Here is a 24,051-nt window from a genome sequence, read left to right on the forward strand (position 1 = left end):
TTTATGCTAAAAGTGAATTGAGTGCCCAACTCTTTATGCAACTTTCCCCAAAATTTAGAAGTGAACTACGTACCACTATCTGAAATGATAGAGAGGGGCACCCCATGCAACCTTACTATCTCTTTCACATAAATCTTTTCCAACTATTGTGCATTATAGACCACTATAACTAGGATGAAGTGTGCTAACTTAGTCAACCTATAAACCACCACCCAAAAAGAGTCATACCTTTCCAAGGTCTTAGGAAGTCCCACCATGAAGTCCATGGCTATTCTCTCCCAGTTCCATTCAAAAATGGGCATTTTTTGAAGTAAATCTACAGGTCTTTGATGTTCATATTTCACCTGTTTCCAGTTCTGACACTTGGCTACATATTCATCTATGTCTTTCTTCATACCCGGCCATTATTATACATGTTTCAAGTCTTGATACATCTTAGTTACTCTAGGGTGAATAGAGTATTGCAAACCATGAGATTCAGCTAAAACTTTCTGAATTATGCCATTTACCCTGAGAACACAAATCCTTCCCCTAAAATTGAGCACCCCACCTGCATAAAGTGCTGAATCTTGGGCCTTGTCCATCAAAATGTTTTCTCTAATCTCATTCAAATTTATATGTTCAAACTTCTTGGCCTTAATTTACTTTATAAAAGTGGGCCTTAGATAAACAATGGTCATCACCCTACCCTTCTCTGATATTTCTAGTTTCATAAGCCTAGCCTCTAAGGCTTGAATCTCTTTAGCCAGGGGCCGCTTGCAGGTTCTCAAATAGGCTAGACTGCCCATGCTAACTAGTTTTTGTCTTAATGCGCCTGCTACCACATTAGCCTTATCTGGATGATAGTGGATGGTAACATCATTGTCTTTGAGCAACTCCATGCACATCCACTATCTCAAATTCAAGTCTTTTTGGGTGAACACATGCTACAAACTACGGTGATTAGTACACCTCACACTTGACACCATAAAGATAATGTCTTTAGATTTTCAGTGCAAACACTATTACTGCCAACTCCAAGTCATGAGTTGGGTAGTTCCTCTCATACAACTTTACCTACCATGAAGCATAAGCTACGACGTTCTTATCCTGCATCAACACAACACTCAAACCTGAATGTGACCATCACAATAAACAATGAAGTCTTTACCTTTGACCAGCTGGGTCAAAATTAGTGATGTGGTTAGAAGAGTTTTAAGCTTTTGGAAGCTCTCTTTGCACTTGTCATTCCACTCGAATGGTACCTCATTTTTAGTCATTTTGGTCAAGTGATTAGCGATAGAAGTAATTTTTTTCATTAACCGGCGATAATAACTGGTGCAGGAGTCCCACTGTAGTTAGCACCTTTTTTAGTACTCCTTGAGATAATCCCTTATTATTTTTGAGCATTAAGCTCAGGAATACGTTTATTTTCCCCTAACTATAAATAAAATCCACCAGACAAGATACTCAATTCTACACTGTTGCTGAGTCATCGGACTTATCCACCAAGAGATGTCACTGAAACAAAGTGATTCTGTTCTGTCTCTCTTTTCTTTGCGAATTCTTTCACTGAATCTTTTCTTTGTCCTTTCCCTAAACTAGAGACCACCTTTAGTCTTTCCCATCGTGGTAACTGAGTATCCATCAGAAGTAATTTTTTTCATAAATCGGCAATAATAATTGGCCAGTCCGAAAAAACTTCTAACCTTAGTCACAGAACTAGAACGATCCCAGTCCTTAACTGCCTCAATCTTTTGTGGGTCTACCATCACTCCTTCTTTTGAAACAATATGTCCTAAAAAGGCAATTGAAGGCAACCGAAATTCGCACTAAGATAGTTTTGCATACAACTTTTGTTTTTCCAAAACACCTAAGACAATTCAGAAATGGTTTGTATGTTCCTGTTCACTCCTTGAATATACCAAAATATCATCTATAAATACGATCACAAACAAATTCAGGAATGGCTTAAACAACCCATTTATCAAACTCATGAAGGTTATAGGTGCATTGGTCAACCCAAAAGACATCACCAAAAATTCATAGTGTCCATACCTAGTTCGAAAAGATCTTTTGGGCATATCCTCAGGCCTAATTTTCAATTGATGGTACCCAAACCTAAGATCAATCTTTGAGAAAACTGATGCACCTTGCAACTGATCAAAAAGGTCATTAATACGTGGTAAGAAATACTTATTCCTGATGGTAACCTTATTTAGTTGTCGATAGTCAATGCACATCTTCATACCACCATCATTGTTTGTAACAAACAATAGTGGAGCACCCCACGGAAAAGTATTGGGATGAATAAATCCCTTATCAAGAATAGAAATTGGATGAGTGCCCGACTCTAAGTCAATGCAAAAATCTATATCTCTGTTAGAAGGCATATTAGGCAAGTTTGAAGTGAAAATTTTTGACAATTCACACACTATCGCGATAAACTCAATAGAAAGAGATTCTACATCAACATTCCAAATATGGGCCAAATAGTCTAAACAACCCTGTCCCACTATTTTTCTAGCCTGAAGAAAAGATATGACCTTAGCTAGTTGGGCTTGTATACCTCTTCCCACTCTAACCTTTCCCTCCCTGGGATCTCTAGAGCTACAGTTTTTACATTATAATTAAGCACAGTAAAATAGAGGGACAACTAGGTCATGCCTAAGATCACATCAAAATCAAACGTGTCTAAAATCACTAAGTCAACCCAAGTCTAGTATCCCATAAATACCACAGAACAAGTACAATAAATATGGGTGACTATGACTAACTCTCCAAAAGAGTAGAAACATGAACAGGCGCATCTAGTATATCATACCGTGCATCAAAATCCAAGGCATATTTCACAGACATATAAGAATAAGTAGAACCTGGATCAAATAAAAAGTAGTCATCCTGTCACAAACAAGAATAGTACTTGTGATCATTGTGTCAAACGCCTCTGCCTCGGTCTTGCTTGAAAATACATAAATTAAACCCGGTGATCCTGATGGACCACCTCCCTGCCTGGATAAGCTGCTCCTCAACCTGTACTATCATTACCTCGGCACCCAAGGCCTCTCTAATTTACTCCTCACCCACTCTGTGGATGTCCTCTATCATTGCCTCCTCCAACCGCGGGTACTACTGCTCTGGGCTATTGGGGTGCTGAAACTATCTCATAAAGGTGAGGACATTCCCTCAGTATAGGCCTCGGTTCGCCATAATTAAAACATGCACGATCAAAAGATGGTATGTTACCTGAAAATGATGCTCCCTAACCCTTATGGGCTGGATGCGATGTGGAGTACCTAAAAACTGCCAATAGTACCAGGCAAAGCTGACTGAATTGGCCGGGCTACAATTATCGGCCTGCCTAACCCTCTAGAATAGGATACTTGGAAATTACCTGTGCTCTTGGGCTTCTTAGCCAAAGTTTTAGCTTACCCATATCTCCTTACACCTTCTACCTTTTTCACAAAGTCAATGACTTAGTTGCTCCTGCCTGGCGAAGTTATATGAACTAATAGAACCTGCAACTCGGGTTTCAAACCCCTCACAAATAACTAGATCCTCTCTTCCTCTATAGTGATTAGCTGAGTAGCATACTTGGACAACGCATAAAATTTGGCCTCATAAGCATCCATTGACATACCTCCCTGCTCTAGTACCATAAGGGACCGCAAAAGAGATGAGTTCATGGCTTTGGAATAGGGTGGTATGTTAGTGGATGCCTACGAGACAAATTTTTATGCATTGTCCAGAGATGCTACTCAACTAGTAACTATACAGGAAAAGAGGATCTAATTGTTTGTGAAGGGGTTGAACCCCGAATTTTAGGTGTTGTCAGTTCACAGGACCTCATTAGGCCGGAGTTTCAATGAAGTTACTGGCTTTATGAAGAAGGTAAAGGGTGTAAGGCGAGACAGACATGTCAACGCTTTGACTAAGAAGCCCAAGAGCACATGTAATTTTTAGGGATCATATTCTAGAGGGTCAGTCAGACCAGTAATTGCAGCCCGGCCGATTCAGTCGGCTACGCCTACTTGTACTATTGATAGTTTTTCAGGTACTCTGCTATAGCATCAAGCCTATGAAAGTCAAAGAGCATCTTTTCCAAGTAGCAGGCCATCTTTTGAGTGCGGCTTTTTCAGTTGTGGAGAGCCAAGGAATATAAGGAGAGAATGTCCTCACTCTCGTAGGACAGTTTCAGCATCCCAACAGGCTAGAGTAGTAAAACCTGTAGTCGGGGGAGGCAATGGTAGAGAACGTCCATAAAGTGGGTGAGGAGGAAACCAAAAAGGTCATGGGGTATAAGGTAATGGTAGTGTAGGTCGAGGAGTAGCACAACCAGGAAAGGAGGTGGCCTATCAAGATGACCGAGCTCAGTATTATGCATTTCCAGGCAAGACTGAGGTAGAGGCGTTTGACGCAGTAATCACAGGTACTATTCTTGTCTGTGATCGAATGGCTACTATTTTATTTGAGTTGGGGTCTACCTATTCATTTGTGTCCATGAAATATGCATTGAGTTTTGATGCACTATGTAATATACTTGATGCCCCCATCTATGTTTCTACCCCTGTTGGAGAGTCGGTCATAGTCATTCATATTTATCATGTTTGTTTTGTGGCATTTATGGGATTTAAGATTTAGGTTGACTTAGTGATTTTAGACATGACCAATTTCAATGTAATCTTAGGCATGACTTGGTTTTTTCCCTATTTTATTGTACTTAATTGCAATGCAAAAACAGTGGCTCTAGAGATCCTAGAAAGGGAAAGGCTAGATTGGGAAGAGGTGTACAAGCCTAAGCCAGCTAAGTCATATCCTTTCTCAAGGCAAGGAAATGATGGGACATGATTATTTGGCCTATCTGGCCCATATTTGAAATATTGACATAGAGCCTTCTTCTATTGAGTCTATTTTGGTAGTGTGCGAGTTTCCCGAGTATTTCCTACAGACTTGCCTGGTATACCTCTTGATAGATACCTAGACTTCTGCATTGACTTAGAGTCGGGCATTCGCCCAGTCTCTATTCCTCCCTACCGTATGACCCCAACAAAGTTGAGAGAGCTTAAGGCTCATCCAAGAACTACTTGATAAGGGATTCATCCATCCCATAGCTTCTTAGTGGGGTGCTCCAGTTTTATTTGTTAAGAAAAAGGATGGTAGCATGAGAATGTGCATTGACTATCGACAACTAACTAAGGTCACCATTTGAAATAAGTATCCCTTCCTGTGTATTAATGACCTCTTTAATCAGTTGCAAGGTGCATTATTCTTTCAAATTATTGATCTCAAATCTGGGTGTTGACACCCAATTTTGACCAACTCATGACTATTTTTTGGATTGCTCTCTTAATAAATAAGCATTTTTCAAAATTATTTCTTTATTAAATAAATCAATTTATATTTAGTTTTACCTAATAAATCATATATTTTTACGTTTTTAATTTAAAATATTTTGCTATTTATTAATATTCTAACTATTATCTTTACTTTTTTTTAGTAATGAGTTTCATATATTTGAATATTTTTTACGTATCTATTGAGTATATATTATGTATGTGTGTATTTTCTTTATATATATAAAAAATATATTTCTTAACTAAGTTTATTTTATAATTTACTTATTCATACTAGCATGCACATATTACATATCTATTTTAATACGTCTTATATATATGGGTTTATAAATTTATTACTTAATTAAGTTTATTATATATTTTAGTTAACTATATTAATTATAGCTCTATTTTATTACATACTATATACATACATACATACATACATACACATATATTTACATACTATATATATAAGTAGTTACTTTATGTATACAAATATTACTACTTGATAAAGTTTATGATTTTACTTATTCAACATATATATTATAGTTATTATCTAGATAAGTAATCTATTTAATTTTCCTCCATTTTTATTTTTTAAGGTGTAGTGTTCTTTATTCAATTTATTAAAATTTTAGCCAAATAAAATTTAATCACAACCACCCATTTCATCTCCATCAAATACGAAGATTCAATCTCAACCGCTTATCAAAAATCGACCAATGGTCCAGATTAAAAGATAATTTATTTCCTATTTTTATCCCTAAAGACCCAAAATCCTAATTTATTTATTTTTCTCTTTCCATTATCACACAAAAAGACTCACTCTCTCTAAAAAACTCTCTTCTTCACTATCTCTCTCTCTCTACACTCTCTTCATCTTCTCCAAAGAGAAAACAAGACAAGTTACCGTCCTCACCATTCTCCCCCTTATCTCTCTTCTTTCACGCACCACCGAATATCTCTCTCCCACTCGTCTCCGGCGAGATCTCCAACGAACCACGCCGGAAAAGCCACCAAGCCGCCGCTAGACTAACAAGATGAGAGGTCGAAGACGGATCTTTACAAATCCGTCTTGGTATGGTTTCGTTTAACTCTTATTTTACTATATATGTTGCGTTCCTTTAGATCTAAAAGTTCATATTTTTTTATTTGTGTATATGTTGGGTTGATTACATCTTGTGTTCGGTGTTCTTGATAAGTTTTCTTGCTTGGAAAATTTAGATTTTTTTCATGTTAGACTCCGTTTACTAATTTTATTTTTCATAACAAATGTTGGGATGATTGATTACTCTAACCATTATTGTTACTTTCTTGCTTATAAGATCCATATTGTTCACATGTTACTACATCACTTTAGTTTTTTATTTTTGCTCCAAATGATTTGATAAACTCAAGATTAAAAGATTTTTGTTCATTCATAATTGATTGAGATTGAAAGACATATTTATGTTATTTTTGTTTTTGTTGTTGTTGTTGTTGTTCATGTTCATGTTCATGTTCATGTTCATATTCATATTCATGTTCATATTCATGTTCTTACATTTTAATTATGTTCATGTTTATATTCTTGTATTTAATTAAGGTTTCATGTTCATATTCATGTTCTTACATTTTAATTATGTTCATGTTCATGTTAATGTTCATATTCATATTCATGTTCTTACATTTTAATTATGTTCATATTTATATTCTTGTATTTAATTAAGGTTTCTTGTTCATATTCATGTTCTTATATTTTAATTATGTTCATATTTATATTCTTGTATTTAATTAAGATTTTTACAATGAGATTGTTATTATTTGCTATTGTCTAAATGCATATTTTTTAATTTGGGTATCTATTTGATTAGCTAATTGATAACCGATATTTTATTTTCTTGATTTAGATTTGAGAAATGTTTAATATTTTGCTAATCAGGCATAATTTGTTGATTGAAATATTTCACTGTTAGGAAATAATTATAGTATTTTTTATAAAATTTGCTAGCATGTAGTAAGTATTTTGGCATTTATCATAATTTATCTTGCCTCCCTTTATTAAATTTGAAATAAAGTTATTACCCTACTACTTTAAATAAAGTTATTACCCCACTACTACTTTAAATAAAGTTATTACCCTATTACTTTAAATAAAATTATTACCCCACTACTACTTTAAATAAAGTTATTTCCCCACTACTACTTTAAATAAAGTTATTACCCTACTACTTTAAATAAAGTTATTACCCCACTACTACTTTAAATAAAGTTATTACACTACTACTTTAAATAAAGTTATTATCTTACTACTTTAAATAAAGTTATTACCCCACTATTTTAAATAAAGTTATTTCACCACTACTTTAAATAAAGTTAGTACCCACTTCTTTAAAATAAGTTTTAAATAGTTTTTATTATTTTAATTATTTGGAGGGATGATTACATGTCTACTACTTATGTAATAGACTTTTATTTTGGCCAATGAAAAAATCTCTCCGTCGATTTTTGAGGCCTCTCCATTTTAAAGACGGAAATTTTAATTTAAGTTTACATTATATATTATATGTTACAAGTTGAAATTGGCCGATGAAGAAATTACCGTTGATTTCCAAGGCCTCCCATGTTCATAAGACGGGTTTTATTTTTGTATTAGTATTATTATTATTGTTATTATTATTATTTTTATTATTACTATTTATATTATTTATTATAAACATGTTTACTAAGTATTTTTACAGGCACTGGAGCAAAATTGACTGATATGCAATTTCATATATATCTGATATACAAGAAAACTATTGGTTGTATGCACTAATATACAGTGTATATACAGTTGTGATATACATCAGAATTGGCCCAAAAGTCCAAAATGCAGGTGGCCCAACAGCTTAGTCCAGGCGTACAGAAACTAAGTGTCGGGCCATATTTTTTATATGTTCATTACTTATTTTTTTATTATTATTATTATTATTTTATTGATTCGGTTTGTAATAATTAATTTATTTATGTTGTTCATGATTGCTTAGATATTAATCTTAGTTTAATTTAATTTAATTAGAATCCCCTAAAGATAAACCAATTCGTGTCAATTTACTTTTTAGATGATTTCTAGTTTTAATTATTTAACCTAAGTTTGGCCGGTAATCGTTTTTAACGAATTTTAAAGGATGCTTAATCCCTTCCCTTTAGAATAACTAGAACTCTTACCTAGAATCATATAAGTTACGTAGACCATTAAATGGAGTTAATTTTAGCATTACATTAGTTGATCATTTAGGTATCCTAATTTACCTTAAAAATAATTAGGTGGCGACTCCTTAAAATTAAATAATTTAGGAATCATCAATATGTTGTACACCATTTGACCTCGAGTTAAAATAGGGTATAACACTGGGTATCATCAATTGAATATTAGGCCTAAGGATGTGCCCAAAATAGCTTTTAGAACCAGGTATGGGCACTATGAACTATTGGTGATGTCTTTTGGACTGACCAATGCACCTGCAGTCTTCATGAGTTTGATGAATGAGGTTTTCAAACTATTCCTAGATTCGTTGATTATTGTGTTTATAGATGATACCTTAGTGTATTCGAAGAGTGAATAGGAACATGTAGATCATCTTTGTATTGTTCTAGGTGTTCTAGGAAAGCAAAAGTTGTATGCAAAACTCTCTAAGTGTGAATTACGGTTTCCTTCAATTGCCTTTTTGGGCCATGTTGTTTCAAAGAAAGGGTTAATTGTGGACCCATAAAAGATTAAAGCAGTTAAGAATTGGGCTCGGCCTAGTTCCGTGATGAACTTTGCTTCTATCGCTACCCATTTGACCAGACTGACTAAAAAAGAAGTGTCATTTAAGTGGACTGACAAATACGAAGACAGTTTCCAAAAGCTTAAGTCTCTTCTGACCACAACACCTATTTTGACCCTGTTGGTTGAAGGTAAAGACTTTATTATTTATTATGGTACTTCACATTTAGGTTTGGGTATTTTGTTAATACAGGATAGGAATGTTGTAGCCTATGTTTTGCGGTAGTTGAAGGTGCATGAAAGAAACTACCCAACTCGTGACTTGGAGTTGGTAGCGATAGTGTTTGCCCTAAAATTCTGGAGACATTATCTTTATGGTGTGAGGTGTACTAATCACCGCAGTTTGCAGCATGTGTTCACCCAGAAAGACTTGAATTTGAGACAGTGGATGTGCATGGAGTTGCTCAAAGACAATGATGTCACCATCAACTATCATCCAGATAAGGCTGATGTGGTAGCAGACGTATTAAGACAAAAACTGGTAAGCATGGGCAGTCTAGCCTATTTGAGAACCTGCAAGCGGCCCTTGGCTAAAGAGATTTAAGCCTTAGAGGCTAGGTTTATGAGACTAGAAATATTAGAGAAGGGTAGGGTGATGACCATTGTTTATCTAAGGCCCACTTTTATAAAGGAAATTAAGGCCAAGAAGTTTGAATATATAAATTTGAATGAGATTAAAGAAAAAAATTTGATGGGCAAGGCCTAAGATTCAGGACTTGATGTAGGTGGGGTGCTCAATTTTAGGGGAAGGATTTGTTTTCTTCGGGTAGATGGCATAATTCGGAAAGTTTTATCTGAATCTCATAGTTCGCGATACTCTATTCATTCTGGAGTAACCAAGATGTACTGAGACTTGAAATGTCTATATTGGTGGTCAGGTATGAAAAAAGACATAGCTGAATATGTAGCCAAGTGCTACAATTGCCAACAGGTGAAATATAAGCACCAAAAACTTACATGGTTACTTCAAAGAATGCTCATTCTTGAATGAAAGTGGGAGAGAGTAGTCATGGACTTCGTGGTAGGATTTCCCAAGACCTTGGGGAAGTATGATTCCATTTGGGAGGTAGTTGACAGGTTGCCCAAGTCAGCACACTTTATTCAGGTTAGAGTGGAATATAATGCACAATAATTGGAAAAGATTTATGTTAAGGAGATAGTAAGGTTGCATGGGTGCCCATTTCCATCATTTCAGACTGTGGTACGCACTTCACCTCTAAATTTTGGGAAAAGTTGCATAAAGAGATGGGCACTCAGCTCACTTTAAGCACTCCTTCCATCCACAGACAGATGGACAATCATACAGGACTATCCAAATGCTAGAAGATATATTGAGGGCATATGTGATCGACTTTAGGGGACATTGAGACAAGTTCTTATCCCTGTGCAAGTTCTCCTACAATAATAGTTATTATTCTAGCATTGAGAGGGGATGCCGGTATCCTATGGGATGGTTTGAAGCTGGAGAGGTGGATCCTTTGGGGATATATTTAGTGGGAAATGCTCAAGATAAGATAAAAAGCATTCAAGCTAAGTTTCTAGCAGTACAGAGTTGTCAGAAAGAGTTATGCTGATCGTAAAGTGAGGGATATGACATTCCAGAGAGGTAATTAATTGCTCTTAAAAGTGTCACCCATTAAAAAGGTACTGAGGTTTGATAAAAAGGGCAAGCTCAGTCCTCGCTATATTGGTCCTTTTGATATTCTTGACTTTATAGGACTAGTGGCATATAAATTAGCCTTACCACCTAGTTTTTTTAGAGCACATTCGATGTTTCATGTGTCGATGCTGAAAAAGTACCATGAAGATGGAGATTACATCGTTAAATATGACTCAGTTTTCTTAAATAAGTATCTTCTGTACGAGGAAGAGCTGGTTGCAATCCTTGATCGGCGATGTTCGGAAGTTGAGGACTAAAGAAATCAATATGGTAAAGGTGCAATGGAAGCATCGATCAACGAAGAAGGCTACTTGGGAAATTGAGAAGGACATGTGAGACAGATATTCTTAGGTACAATTATATCCTTGTTGTAGCCCTATTTTCCCTAGTTGGTCACTCGGAGATGAGTGATAGGTAAATTGGTATCAATTATAATGACCTGTTCCCATCGTTATAGATAGGCCAGTAGGAAAGGAATTTGGGCCAGAGAACTTCGGGTAGTATCTTCAAAAAATCTTAACCTAGGCCAAACTTGGACAAATTTTGAGTCAGGTGAAGTTTAGGGTGACCCGATAATAAGTGGGAGTAGAATCGGTAATCTGATTTAGTTAGCTGATAGCCAAGATGATACAGAGTTATTATGGCTTCACCGAATCTCATTTAGGTGAGTAAAACTCCTAGAATTGGATTTGGCGTGAAAGGTATGTTTTAAGATGCCATGGGATGAGGGTGTGTTGTGAAATGGGGGTTTGTAGCTCAAGTTTCGAGCTCTCTGTTTCTTCACAATCCACCAAGTTGGATAGTTTTGCTGTGGCGGGACAAACGGGACTTAAGTCAGGAAAAAACCTCAAAACGGTTTATTTAATTTCCACTTCATTCTTGAAGGAACAAAAATGACCTAGGGCAATTTTCTACTGGTTTTCACCCCAAATTATGCCAAAGGTAAGTAATTTATTCCCTAAAACTTGTAAATTGATTCATATAAGACTCATAATCTATGGTGGGTGATCTTGAGAGAGGGTTTTGACTTGAAAACTAACAGTGGAAAGTAGCCTAGAATGGGGTTAGGATCATGGATTTGGCCTAGAATGAGAATTGTGTTATAATTCATATTAGTTAGGCAATTTTGTTGATCCTTTGTATGTGTTTACTATTTTTAGACCAAAAACAAGCGGAATAAATCAAGAAAGGGAAAGCACTTGTACCTTAGAGTTGTTGAAGCTTGAATTTGAGGTAGGTGATGATTTTGTTTCCCGTATGTATTTCATGTACTTGCTAAATTACTTTATTTTATGCACATGTGCATATGAATAGGGGAGCATGCTATGAAATATGTGAAATGATCGCTATTGGCGTGTTTTGTGATGAACTTGTTCTTGGTGATATAATGTTGACTATTGTTGGTAATTGGTGATTGTTGTGTATGTTTGGATCGGGTGTCACATTCTAACATATAATTTAATCAGGTGTCACGTTTCGACACACATTTGGATTGAGTGTCACGTTCCGACATAAACCTTGGATCGAGTGTCACGTTCTGACATAAATTGAGTATTTGCAGGTCCCATGAGAGGGACCTTATGTGAAATTTCATGATATTGGGATTGATGAACTGTGATCTAGTGGAGATCTGTTTGAGAGGAAAATGGTTAAGTTATTCTGTATGTATATATTAATTTTGTTGAGTTTACTTGTCCATGACTCGCTTATTGGCTAGCCGCGTGATCCTACCAATACACCATTGATTTTTTATGATACTATACTTGCTCTATATTTTTTAAGTATAAGGCATATTCAGCCAGCTGCGGAGAGATCTTAGAGGAGTGATAGTTTTTGAGTTCATGAGTTATTTCTTTCAGGCTACCCTGGACTCTCTTTTATCCCTAGTACTTCTTCCGGGACTTAGATTTTCATACACTATTGTTAAGTTCTTTTGGGGTTGCATCTTCTTTCTAGACTTGTTAGTTGTGTAGAGTTTTGGTACGGTGGACTTTCAGTTCCTAGGATGATTTTCTGCATGTTTTGAGTTCGTTGACTGAATTCTAGTTGAGTGTATGGGAGCTCAGTCCTATTATTTATATCTAAGTTACATTCGTAATTTTAATTTTATTATACCTTGTCAGTATTGTTATTGTTGGGCTATCACAATGGTTCTCCCACCAGAGGATTAGTGTGGTTGCTAGTCACGGCAGGTCGGAGTTGGGACATAGAGGGAGTGGACAACACCTCTTAACAATATTGAGATGCCGCTACCTTGCATGACATTAATTAGTGATTATGTATTCATATTATTTATATAAGGTTCCTTTTTAAGAAATTGTGGAACATTTATATATGGTCAGCAACTTCTACTTTCATATATGGGTTTTAATTTGATTTCTTCTATCAATTCTTTTCTATTCAAGGAAGGTTGTACATAAATATGTTTATATATATATATATATATATATATATATATATATATATACCTTCTTCCACGCTGAGGTAATTTGATAGAAGAATATTTCGACATTTTATTTGATTCTAAAATTAAAATTACTTACCAACATCAGGTTATTCAAGCTCAATTTCAAGGTATGTGAAGACGTTTTCTTTCTTTTTGGACATGATTTTTTGAGATTTGTGATTTTCAAGTCTTGCGTGCTATCAAAGAGTCGGTTGTTAGATGTCTCTAAATGGTTATTGGTGTTATTCTTGCTAAAAATCCTATTTGGTGGTATCGACGTTACTTTTTGTTAAGAGTTCATAGCCATCAATGTCGGTCCTGTGTCAAGTTGATAAGTAGAAGGAGGTTGTATCTATAGTTGTGATTTTTAGATTATAGTGATTGTATGTTTAATTTTGGTATTACGGTTGTGATACGGAGGAGTTATAGTTAAATATGGGCTACTTATGGGATTTCTATTTTGTGTATATACATGTTCATACTCTATGTGTTTTCCTAGATATCATGGTGGCCTCGAGGGTCCAAACAAGACTTGTGTGCTAGATGGTTATTATTCTATATGAATTGTTGGGAGAAGTTGTTTCCTTATAGGCTTTTAGACATCATGGTGGTCTTGACGGCCCGAATAGAATTTGTGTGCTAAATGGTTATTGTTTTATATGAATTGTTGGGTTATCTGAGATTGTTGTTGTGGCGTGATGTTCGTATTTTTTGCCAATATACATACACACAGTGCATATGCATTATATTTTATGCCTTTGAGGCTAGGGATCGGGGTGTTCGCCTACACCACATGCATTGAATTGAGGTATCCATCTACATCACATGCATTGAATAAGAGTGTTCGGCTATACCACATGCATTGAATCGGGGTGTTCACCTACACCACATGCATTCATGTCTTTAAGGCTAGGATTAGGGTATTCACCTGCACCACATTTATAGTTATTGCATCGCCTTTGAGGCTATGGGTCAGGGTGTTTGCGTACACCGCATTACATCACATGGCACTACATTCATATTATTGTGTATTATGGCTTAAGTTGTTGTTGTCAACTGAGTACAGAATCTCTGAGGTTGGATATGTTATTAGTGTTGTGGTGATGTACGATGGGGCAAAAGCATGGAGATTTGGCTACGAATTATCGGCAACAGTTTGTTATTGTCATAGTTGCTAAGGTTGATGACCTAAGGTAGGGGCAAGTAAGATTGTTTATGGTTGTAGTTGGTTCTATTAAGATTATATTGCATTGCATTACATTCATTATCATGTGATTGTGGTTGACACCTGTCGAGCTTATTGGGGCTCGAGTAGGTGATTGTGTGATGATTAAACTGTTGGTTATTTATGTGATTTGAGTCGAGAACAGGGGAAGTACATACGAACTGTGTTGGTAGTGTGGTTGCAACGAATAGTTGATTCTGTATAGATTACAGTTGTTGTATTGTGATTTCAACTTCAGTTACATTATTTATGTTATTCTATCGCCTTACATATTCAGTACATTATTTTGTACTGGCGTCGCTATTGCCTAGAGAACACTACATTCATGCCTGCAGATTATCAGGTAGATAGGAACCCTCGTGTGAGTGATCGTGTTCAGCTGAAGATGGGTACGCTCCGTCCTTTTCGGAGTTGTTGAGTTTAGGCTCTTCTCTAGCTTCATACTGGTTATGGGTATGTCGAGGCCCTATTCCGACTCATGATTAGTAGGTTTTAATTTGAGAGGCTTGTAAACATCTGTTGTGGGTTCGTTAGTAAGTTATGGTCTAGTTGGCCTTGTATTATACTTCAAATATATTTGAGTTCATTTTCATTACGTTTCTTTAGGTTTGATTTGGGCTTAATGGCCCATGTATGATTTGGTTTCAGTTGGTTCGCTCGATCAAGTAAAGGATCGAATGTTAATCGCGCCTCCCGGAATTTAGAACGTGACAGCTGCATGACATCATTTTATTAGACCATATGTCAAACTCGTATTTCACCTTATATAGCAAGTGCGAACTTTGATTTAGTTACCATAATGAATTTGAAAGATTTTGGAATGTAATTAATATTTCGTCAAATCATTTTAAATTCGCTTTCCATAATTCTCAAGAGACAAGATTACTTTCAATAGCAAAATTAGGCTACAAATTCAATTATCACTTTGAATATGAGTCTATAAATACATGATTTTCCATTTTCTTGTATTCACATCTCTTGAAAATAATTGATCAGTAAAGTTTATTTTATTCTGGACATGGAGGACAAGAAGATTGCAGAGGACCCAAAGATTTCAGGAATGAAAATAGAAAATGAAGTTGACCAAGATGGCATGTTCTCGAAACTTCGTTCTGACTTCTATAAGAAAGCCAGTAAACTCGTTCGAGAATGTGATATCGATGTTGGAATAGTTCTTTTTCCACCTTCTGGTGATTCTTCTTCATTTTTTCATCCGACGGCTGATGCAATCATCGGCCGTCTGATGAATCCTACGATAGAATTCAATGCAGATGATGTAACCAAGTATGAAGCTTGGTTGGATTCGGCTAGTTTTAAAATGAAGTATATTTTGGAGTTATTGGAAAATGAAGCTACATCCTCATCACCATCCCAATGAGAGAATGCAGATAATTTTGCATAGTTCATGAATGAATCATCTAGAAAATATCATTTATCAAAGTCCTATCTGACATAAACATGAAATTTTAGTGTGTGCTTTTTCCCCCTTTTGTTTCAATGATATTGTTAAGTGCTATATGTATTCTGCAATGATTTTTATTAATGAGAAGTATTATTCCTGTCAGTAAATCTTGTCTAAGATATAAATGTTAGGTCTCTTAATATTTTTTAATTTTTTTTCACAAGGGCAAGATATATATATGCAAATGATATAAATTATCATAACAAAAAAGTTTGATCACGATACTCTTCAACTTTGTTATATAGAGATAATATATCATTATTAAGAAAATGGCTTATATATATTTCTATTGTTACACAAATGGCTCATATTTATCATTTTTTTCTAACGGAAGTGAAAAATTAGTTTTAAATTTATTTTTTAAAGTTTTTATTTTAAAAAAAAAAAATCATATAGGGGTATATTTGATCATTCTCACACATTCTTTTTTACTTTTTAATTCAACGGCTAAATTTGATTTATTATTTTGATGGTCAAATTTATTTTTTTCACTACTTTTCTTGTAAAATTTATTATACATGCTCCAAATTTTTTTTTACAGATACAAAAACTAAATTACAATATAGCAGCAAAAAAAATTGTTTTAAATTACAATATAGTCGCAAAAAAATAGTTTTGAATTTTTTTCTTACTTTTTTCTCTTTTTCCATTCACACTTCTTTCTTTTTATATCTATTATTTTTACACCAAAGAATGAAAGAAAAAAACAAAATAAGACTAAGAAATTCAAATAATAATAATCAAAGAAGTCCATGTATGAGAAAATAAAAAAATATACCCCTACATGAAAAAATTAAAAAATTAAAAAAAATATATATATATTTTTCTCACTTCCTTAAGATGAAAATGATATATGTGAACCACTTGTAGCTAGCATTAATTCACAAATATTCTTGGTAAGTTATTTTTAGGTGAAGTTTTTGTGAAGTTTCACCATATTTTTTGGCCATAAATTTTTTCAAGAATATTTAACTGTTTCAAAAAATATTATTTTGTATCCATAAATTTTAAAATTATTAAAAATATCCATAAGTTTGTATTATCATTTTATATGAACATGTTACGTTAAAAAAAACTTATAAAATAATTGATAACAATCAACAACAACAAAATAACAACATGGGCAAGAACAATACATAAATTACTTTTAAAACAAATTGTTCTTTTTTCTCAATCTTGTCACTCAAACTATTCTTTTCCGAATGAGCTAGTAACAAATTATTCTTTTATTAATAGATAGAGATGGAGTAAGTTGGTAGATAAATATTAGTTGAAACTAATAAATAATGATTGTTTTTATAAAATATACAAATTTGGGGTGATTTTTAAATTTTTAAAACTTTCCAAATATTAAAACTTGGCCCAAGTTCTAGTTTTTTCTTAAAACTTGAAAATTTGAAATGTTGGCCAAATATATTTGTCAAGTAATGACAAATTATATGACCAAAGACTAGTTCTCAAGTTTTTTCCTAAAATTATTTGAAGCAAAACGATGGAGTATATATATGAGTCATTTATATAATAATAAAAATATATATGAATTACTTTCAGAACGAAAAATATATAAGGCTCAGAATAACAAAGTTAAAGGTTATATCAAAACCTTTTCCCTTTAATAACTCAAACCATTCGTCATCGCTTGCTAAAGATTGTAAGTTAAATTTCACTTCAACAAATCCCAAATTGCCTTCGAACAATCCACATTTATTAATTTATTAGAGGAAAAAAATAATATTATGAGTCAAATTTGGCTATTTTGGCTACCTCCCGTGTCCGTATCAAGAGCGCCCCTAGAGAGCGAAACAAGGTTCAATTGACTTTCCTTCGATCAAAAAATTATTTCTTCAAATAGAACAAAATGATTTATTTATTTATTTCTCATACATAAATTTTTATATTATTATGCAAAATAGTAAATATGTTCAAAAATTAGTTTATACATGAAGGATTTAAATCTTAGAGTAAGCCTCTTATATGTCTGCGTTTGATACATCCTTTCCCTTGCTAAAAATTCAATCCATGTTTACCAACCACACATTGTCTAACCAAATCTAATTTTGACTCTATACGTTCCTCAAAAAGTCAAATTCGGGAGCGGATTCTTCCTCCAACAAACAGAGATCTTGGCGTAATTGTCACATATGAAATTGAACACAATTTTGCAAAGAAATGACCCGTTTGTTCCTCGAGAAGAGATGGGAAAACAAGGATTGTAAAACTTTTTTTTTTCTTAAACTAATATATCATAAGCAAATTTTACAAACTTTGACGGCAGCTTACAGTTTAGAGGCGGGGATATCCCTTGATCAATGCTACTTTCATCAGCCTCAAGGAACATTGCAAGTAGACGTACTTGAAGTGCACCGATAAATCACGTCATGTTAATCAACACTATCAAACAGATTGATCACTACTCCTTGCATCAGAGTTATCGAATCTCGTAGAACAAATCCATGTCCAGACGACATATGTTAAATATAAGTAGACTTACTATACAATTTGTTAGGAAATGAAAGCATAGTTTCTTTAAAGCTCACTCGAATAGAGACACTCGTCTACAAGCTGGCGAAGATTTGGATTCTCCATGGCAGCAGCAACCCGTTCTTTATCACTCAACTGCTTATTAACTGCAAGAGAATGGTAATAGAAAATGCTGAACAGTGAAGTATCTTACTTAAGAAGCTGAATTGATACTAGAGGTATATTAGGTATCCTATAGTTAACTCTACCTGACTCTTCATCCGCATGAGATCCAGGAGCTACTTTTATATCTACCTGTAACGCCTCAAAAAATAAGCACTTCCAGAGGAAATCAAATAAAAATGCTGCGGAGATATGAATCACTTTATCAGTGCACCTTGTCGTACAAGTCCAGTTTTAGATAACACAATCTGAATTATCTACGAGGAGTTCATTGAAAATGGGGATATTTTAAGGTTTTTGTTTGGGCTATACGGGTGGGTTGTTATGGGTAGATGGGCGGATATGGGTGGGCAATTGTGTTTTGGGTTTAATTAGTTGGTCAAACTGGGTCCTTTCGTAGGATTGCGACACATGTCCCTAATTGGTCTTCTGTTAGAGTGAAGGGCATATATGCTCTAGTTTTTTGATGGTAGGGACACCAATATCCCAAAAGTATGACGGAGGGCATCTACATACCATTTTCGATAGTTCGGAGGTAAATTCGTCCTTTTCCGTTTTATTTATGATCATATCCAATGAAAGGTAAGGTCTTATACATTAGGTAAGGATAGTTTAATCTTTTCATTGGAGACGAGTTCTAAATTGTGCATGTTCTATCCTATCAATAACACCCTTATGTACTTCAAGTAACATCCTAATCACAAGTGAGGTTGGTTGAGCACCTACGCTTGAGGGTTTGAGTCCGCTGGAGGGTAAGTGGGAACATTATTGATCCTCCTGATGGAATGGGGTGGGCGAAAACATGTAACATCTCTCTCTCGCTCTACCTTTCTCATTTCTACTTTACCCATCCCAAATCCTTTTTTGGCACTACATAAGCAACCAATAGGTCACGGGTTCAAGCTTTGGAAACAGCATCTGGCAAAAATGCAAGGTAAGACTCCGTACAATAGACCCTTGTAGTAGGGCCCTTCCTCTGACCCTGCGCATAGCGGGAGCTTAGTGCACCGGGCTGCCCCTATAAGTAACCAATACTATAGCATTTTTTGTCTTTAACCAAAGATGTAGGTGTGGACTAAACTCAATCAAACATTACCGCTAACTTGGGAGGTAGAGATGTTGTTTCTGATATACTCTCGGCTCAAGAATGTTATCACATAAACTATAGTTTAGAAATAAAAATAAAAAACTATTACCATCAGAAAAAAACTAATAAGTAACTAACAAATAGGAAACAAAAGCATGTCGAATGACAAAATTAAAAAGGAGAAGAAACAGTTTAGATTTTTCATAAGGTATCCATGATAAACTATAGAGTAGTTTTTATGTACAGTTACAACTTATCAGGTCAGCAAATTGATCTAGAAGGAAGCCCAGCATAATTATAGTAGTTCACAATGTTTAAAATGCAACTAAAGTATTGTGGAATGTCTACACTACTTAGATTTTACAAGGAAAATTATAATATAAATTCTTAGTTACGAAAGCGAGACTTCAAGATACTTTGAGATACGTAGATTTTACACTACTTAGATTTTACGAGGAAAATTATTATATAAATTCTTGATTACGAAAGACAGACTTTGAGATACGTAGATGAGAATAAAAGAGATTTTTAAACTAAACCCTCTTTGTTATTCTTGCAAGTAGTTATTGCAGGATGCTCCTTGAAAGTAAAAGTACACCAGTGTGCTCTTTCCTACTTATATAAATGCTCATTTGAATACATACACTCTTTTACTCATTAAAATAAGGAGTCCTCTGCTTAAGGCCTAAGTATATGCGAGATGTTCCGGAAAAGTCTAAAACTAGATATTCTTTACTCAGATTTAATTAAGTAATATAGACTACGGTGACCAGCTAAAATCTAACGCGACTCTATTTCGATCGAAGTCAGAGATACGGAACACCACCTTAAAATGTGGAGGGAAGCAATTCTTCAACTTCTCTCTCAAACAGAGGCCAATGACAGTTGCCATGGTACAGTGCTGGATGGTTGGGGTGAAAGTTATCCTACAAAAAAAAATTCAGAAAACGTAGATAAATAAGCAAAAGCAACATGACTTGGGAATTGTATGTGTAACTTCTTGTTCATTACTCCCTTTGTTCCAGTTAGTTTGGTATAATTTAACTGGCACAAAGTTATAGAAAAAAGGCAGACATTACAAGGGAAAAAAACAATTTTTTTAAGCAGGAGGCTAGTTTACAAGGTTAAAAGTGATTTTGCTCTAATCTTGTATATTTGGGTTCTTCTGAGCTATTGTTTTCTTGATTGATAACATTGGCTTATCACAGGAACATATTCATTTTCCAAAAACTTGTAAGAAATTGCACAGGCATCTAGAATAGTGTCTACTCAAGTTAGTAAACCAGGTAACTTTTTCCCATGAATAAACAAGAAGTTTTGCACATAAGATGTATAGTCTGGTAAATTTGTTAAAAATTGAAGCAATTTCAAATTCCAAAAAAAGCCTAAATTAAACTAGTATCGAGCAAGCATAACTCTGAATACATGAGATCACATTGCTACTAAAGTGAATGAAGGGAGCTGAAATTCCAAAAAAAAAAAAAAAAAAAGTTAACAAAGTTGGAAGTCCCTACTCATTTTATGGAAAACTGTTCATGAATTCTAAACGATACAATGATAACAAAATGCCCAGTGTAATCCCACAAATGGAATCTAGGGAGATAGAGTATACGGAAACCTTACCCCTATCTCATGGAGGTAGAGAGGTGGTTTCCGAAAGACGCTTGGCTCAAATGCAGCAAATCAAAGTAGTATGAAAAAGAAAATACGGCAATGAAGAAAACATGACAATTAATAAGAAAAGCAATATAGAGCATACAGGAAAAAAAAAATAACGGCTAAATCATGAATGCTAAGCGGTGAGCACGAAAAATCTGACTCCAACACAATAGACTGGATTTTCAATAGTGATTAGAGTGAAGATGACTTATATGACCAACTCCAAGTTTACACGATTCACCAATAAGTTAATCGAACAAGATATGGATAAAATATGACTTATTTGGAAATGAAAAGAATAAACAAGCAATATGGTTTTTGATAACTAAAAAACAAGATAATATAAGCATGGAAGGTCACAACTGAACATACAGAATGCGTCCAAGCTTCTCGTCAACAGTTATGGACTCCTCGGAGAGTACACTCAGCTGCTCTAAAGAATATGGATGCTCCGGATCTCTTATATCCCTCACAACATGTATAGACTTCCAAATCAAGGATCACATCAACTTCAAACATAGTAAATCCACAAACAACTGAATTACAGAATATGAAATTTTAAATTTCACTCAAGTCCCCAAGAAGAAAAAACAGAAACGTAAATCAGCTTACTAAATGAAACAGACGGAAAAAGGGACAGCATAAATTTCGAGAGGATGATAGTAATTTTACAAACATTTGAACTACAAAATATCGCAATTTCAAATTTCATAAATCAAAACACAACAATCAACATACGAAATGAAATAGCTTAAGTTTCTTCTTATTTTTAATTTCTTAGGACGTGTTTGCCTAATGCTGACTTTAAGCCATAAAGTTCTTAAAGTCAGTCAGAAATGAAAAGTTAGCATTCCTAACTTTTTTTTCCAAAGTGCTTAAAGTCATTTTCTTTGACCATGGAAATTACTTTTATATCCTTTATATTTTAACTAAATTCTCAAACTACCTTTTTTTATTCTTTTAACCCTAAAATTCACATCATAAGCACTTTTATCCAAACACTCAACTGTTTATTTATAAAAATAACTTTCAGCACTTCAAAGTTCTAAAAGCACTTTATACATAAAAGTTACTTTTTTTTAAGCCCATCCAAACGGGCTCTTACTCACTTTTTTCAGTAGAAATTTTCAAGCTAAAATCAGATCGAGTGAATTGCATGTATGAGAAATGGAAACAAGAAGAAAAGGTCAATAGAGAGGAAGAATAGCATAGATTTTCAAGAGGATCATAGCAAATTCACAAAAAGTTGAACTACAAAAAGTCATAATTGTAAATTTCAGCAAAAATACCATAATCAACGCACTAAATGAAATAGCTAAGTTTCTTCCTTTTTCTTATTCAATTTTTCCAGTAGAAAATTTTCAGCTAAGTCGATGTAAATTTTGAAATTACAGCTACGAACTCCAATTTAGCTGAAGCATTTAAAAAGAAAGAGTACAAAAAAATCGCAATTCCAAATTTCAGTTTAGAAAATGAAGAAAACTCAACAAACTCATAGAAATTAGCTAAATTTCTTCTTTTATCTTATTCAGTTTTTCACCGGTAGAAATTTACTACCGGAGTCATAGTTTCGAAATTGCAACTATAAACTCCGATTCAAAACAAGGAGAAATCGCAAAAAAATATTGTTCTAAAAATCGAGAAAGGACAAATAGTTGAACTACAAAGAACAGTAATTCCAAATTTCAGCAAATCAACATACTAAAAATGAAATAAGTAGCTAAGTTTCTTCTTACTCATTTTGTACCGGAGTTTCGAAATTGCAGCTATGAATTGAAGAACTCCGATTTAGCTGAAGCATTCAAAAAAAATATTAAGAGAGAGAAGAAAAGGATATCATAAATATCGAGAGGATCAACGGCGTCATCGGCGTGAGGAAGATCATCAGCACGAGCGATTCTTTCCTTCTTCTCGTGAACCACTGGATTTGCATTGATTAGTCCCAAAGTCATTTCTCCTAATTTTTCTCTTTTCAATAAATTCTCTTTCTACTGCTCTATATATCCCCTGCTCACGGAATTTTACTACTTATCACGTTTCATTTTTTCGATCGTCACTTTCACTAATTTTTAAAATTAAATTAAAATTAAGATTTTTAATATTTATAATTAAAATTTTAAATTTTAAATTTTAAATCTCAAAACTTTAATTGTATCACATAAATTAAAAAAAAAAATATCACATTATTAATGAGGATTATATTCTCCAATCTTATAATTTTATTTTAATTTATTTATTTAAAGAAAAGTGTCTAGGTCCAATTGCACACAAAGATCACGGACTGTGTGTCTCGCTTCCCGTCAAAACAGCTAGTGCTTTTTTTTGTGATAAAAAAAGTTGTCAGCTAGTGACCACTATACGTAACACACTGATAAATAGTTACTCCCATCAAATTTTGAAATTTTTTTTATTATTTAAAATAATTAAATTATTTAAAATTTAAGATAAATATTTAAAAATTTTATTTATTTATTCTTTTATTTATTAAAATTTTATATTTTCTAGGAGATAAATCACACTACTTACAAAGTTATATTTATTAAGTAAATTTTTGAGGAATTTTTTATTGTTTAAAATAATTGAATTGTTCTAAGTTCAAGATAGATGTTTGAAACTTTTTTCATATTTGTCATTTCATTTATTGAAGTTTTATATTTTCAAGGAGATAAATCACACTTGCACAGTTATATTTATGATTTTACAAATGGCAATAGTGAAAAATATGGTTTAAATTATGTCTTTGAATATTTTTCTTAATATGTAT

The 24,051-nt window shown here is 33.9% G+C and overlaps 2 protein-coding genes across 3 annotated transcripts; one reads left to right on the top strand and one right to left on the bottom strand.

The window, feature by feature from the left end:
* Positions 1-15,454: 15,454 nt before the first annotated feature.
* Positions 15,455-15,814, top strand: LOC129894877 (agamous-like MADS-box protein AGL62). Its single transcript, XM_055970487.1, has one exon. It carries the CDS (start codon positions 15,455-15,457, stop codon positions 15,812-15,814), a length of 360 nt encoding a protein of 119 aa, XP_055826462.1.
* Positions 15,815-18,108: 2,294 nt separating this feature from the next.
* On the bottom strand, positions 18,109-23,408 carry LOC129895293 (protein AE7-like 1). 2 transcript variants are annotated; one of them, XM_055970986.1, is made up of 5 exons: positions 23,123-23,408; positions 21,660-21,763; positions 20,455-20,554; positions 18,628-18,673; positions 18,109-18,525 (listed from the first exon to the last, which is right to left on the bottom strand). In XM_055970986.1, exons 1-5 carry the CDS (start codon positions 23,237-23,239, stop codon positions 18,425-18,427), a joined length of 468 nt encoding a protein of 155 aa, XP_055826961.1. In that variant the 5' UTR covers positions 23,240-23,408; the 3' UTR covers positions 18,109-18,424. The 2 variants fall into 2 exon arrangements, with proteins under 2 accessions (XP_055826961.1, XP_055826962.1); XM_055970987.1 differs by lacking the exon at positions 23,123-23,408 and adding an exon at positions 23,035-23,114 and having other exon boundaries at positions 21,660-21,772.
* Positions 23,409-24,051: the final 643 nt, after the last annotated feature.

The sequence above is a fragment of the Solanum dulcamara genome, chromosome 7 (assembly GCF_947179165.1).
Source record: "Solanum dulcamara chromosome 7, daSolDulc1.2, whole genome shotgun sequence".
NCBI lineage: Eukaryota > Viridiplantae > Streptophyta > Magnoliopsida > Solanales > Solanaceae > Solanum > Solanum dulcamara.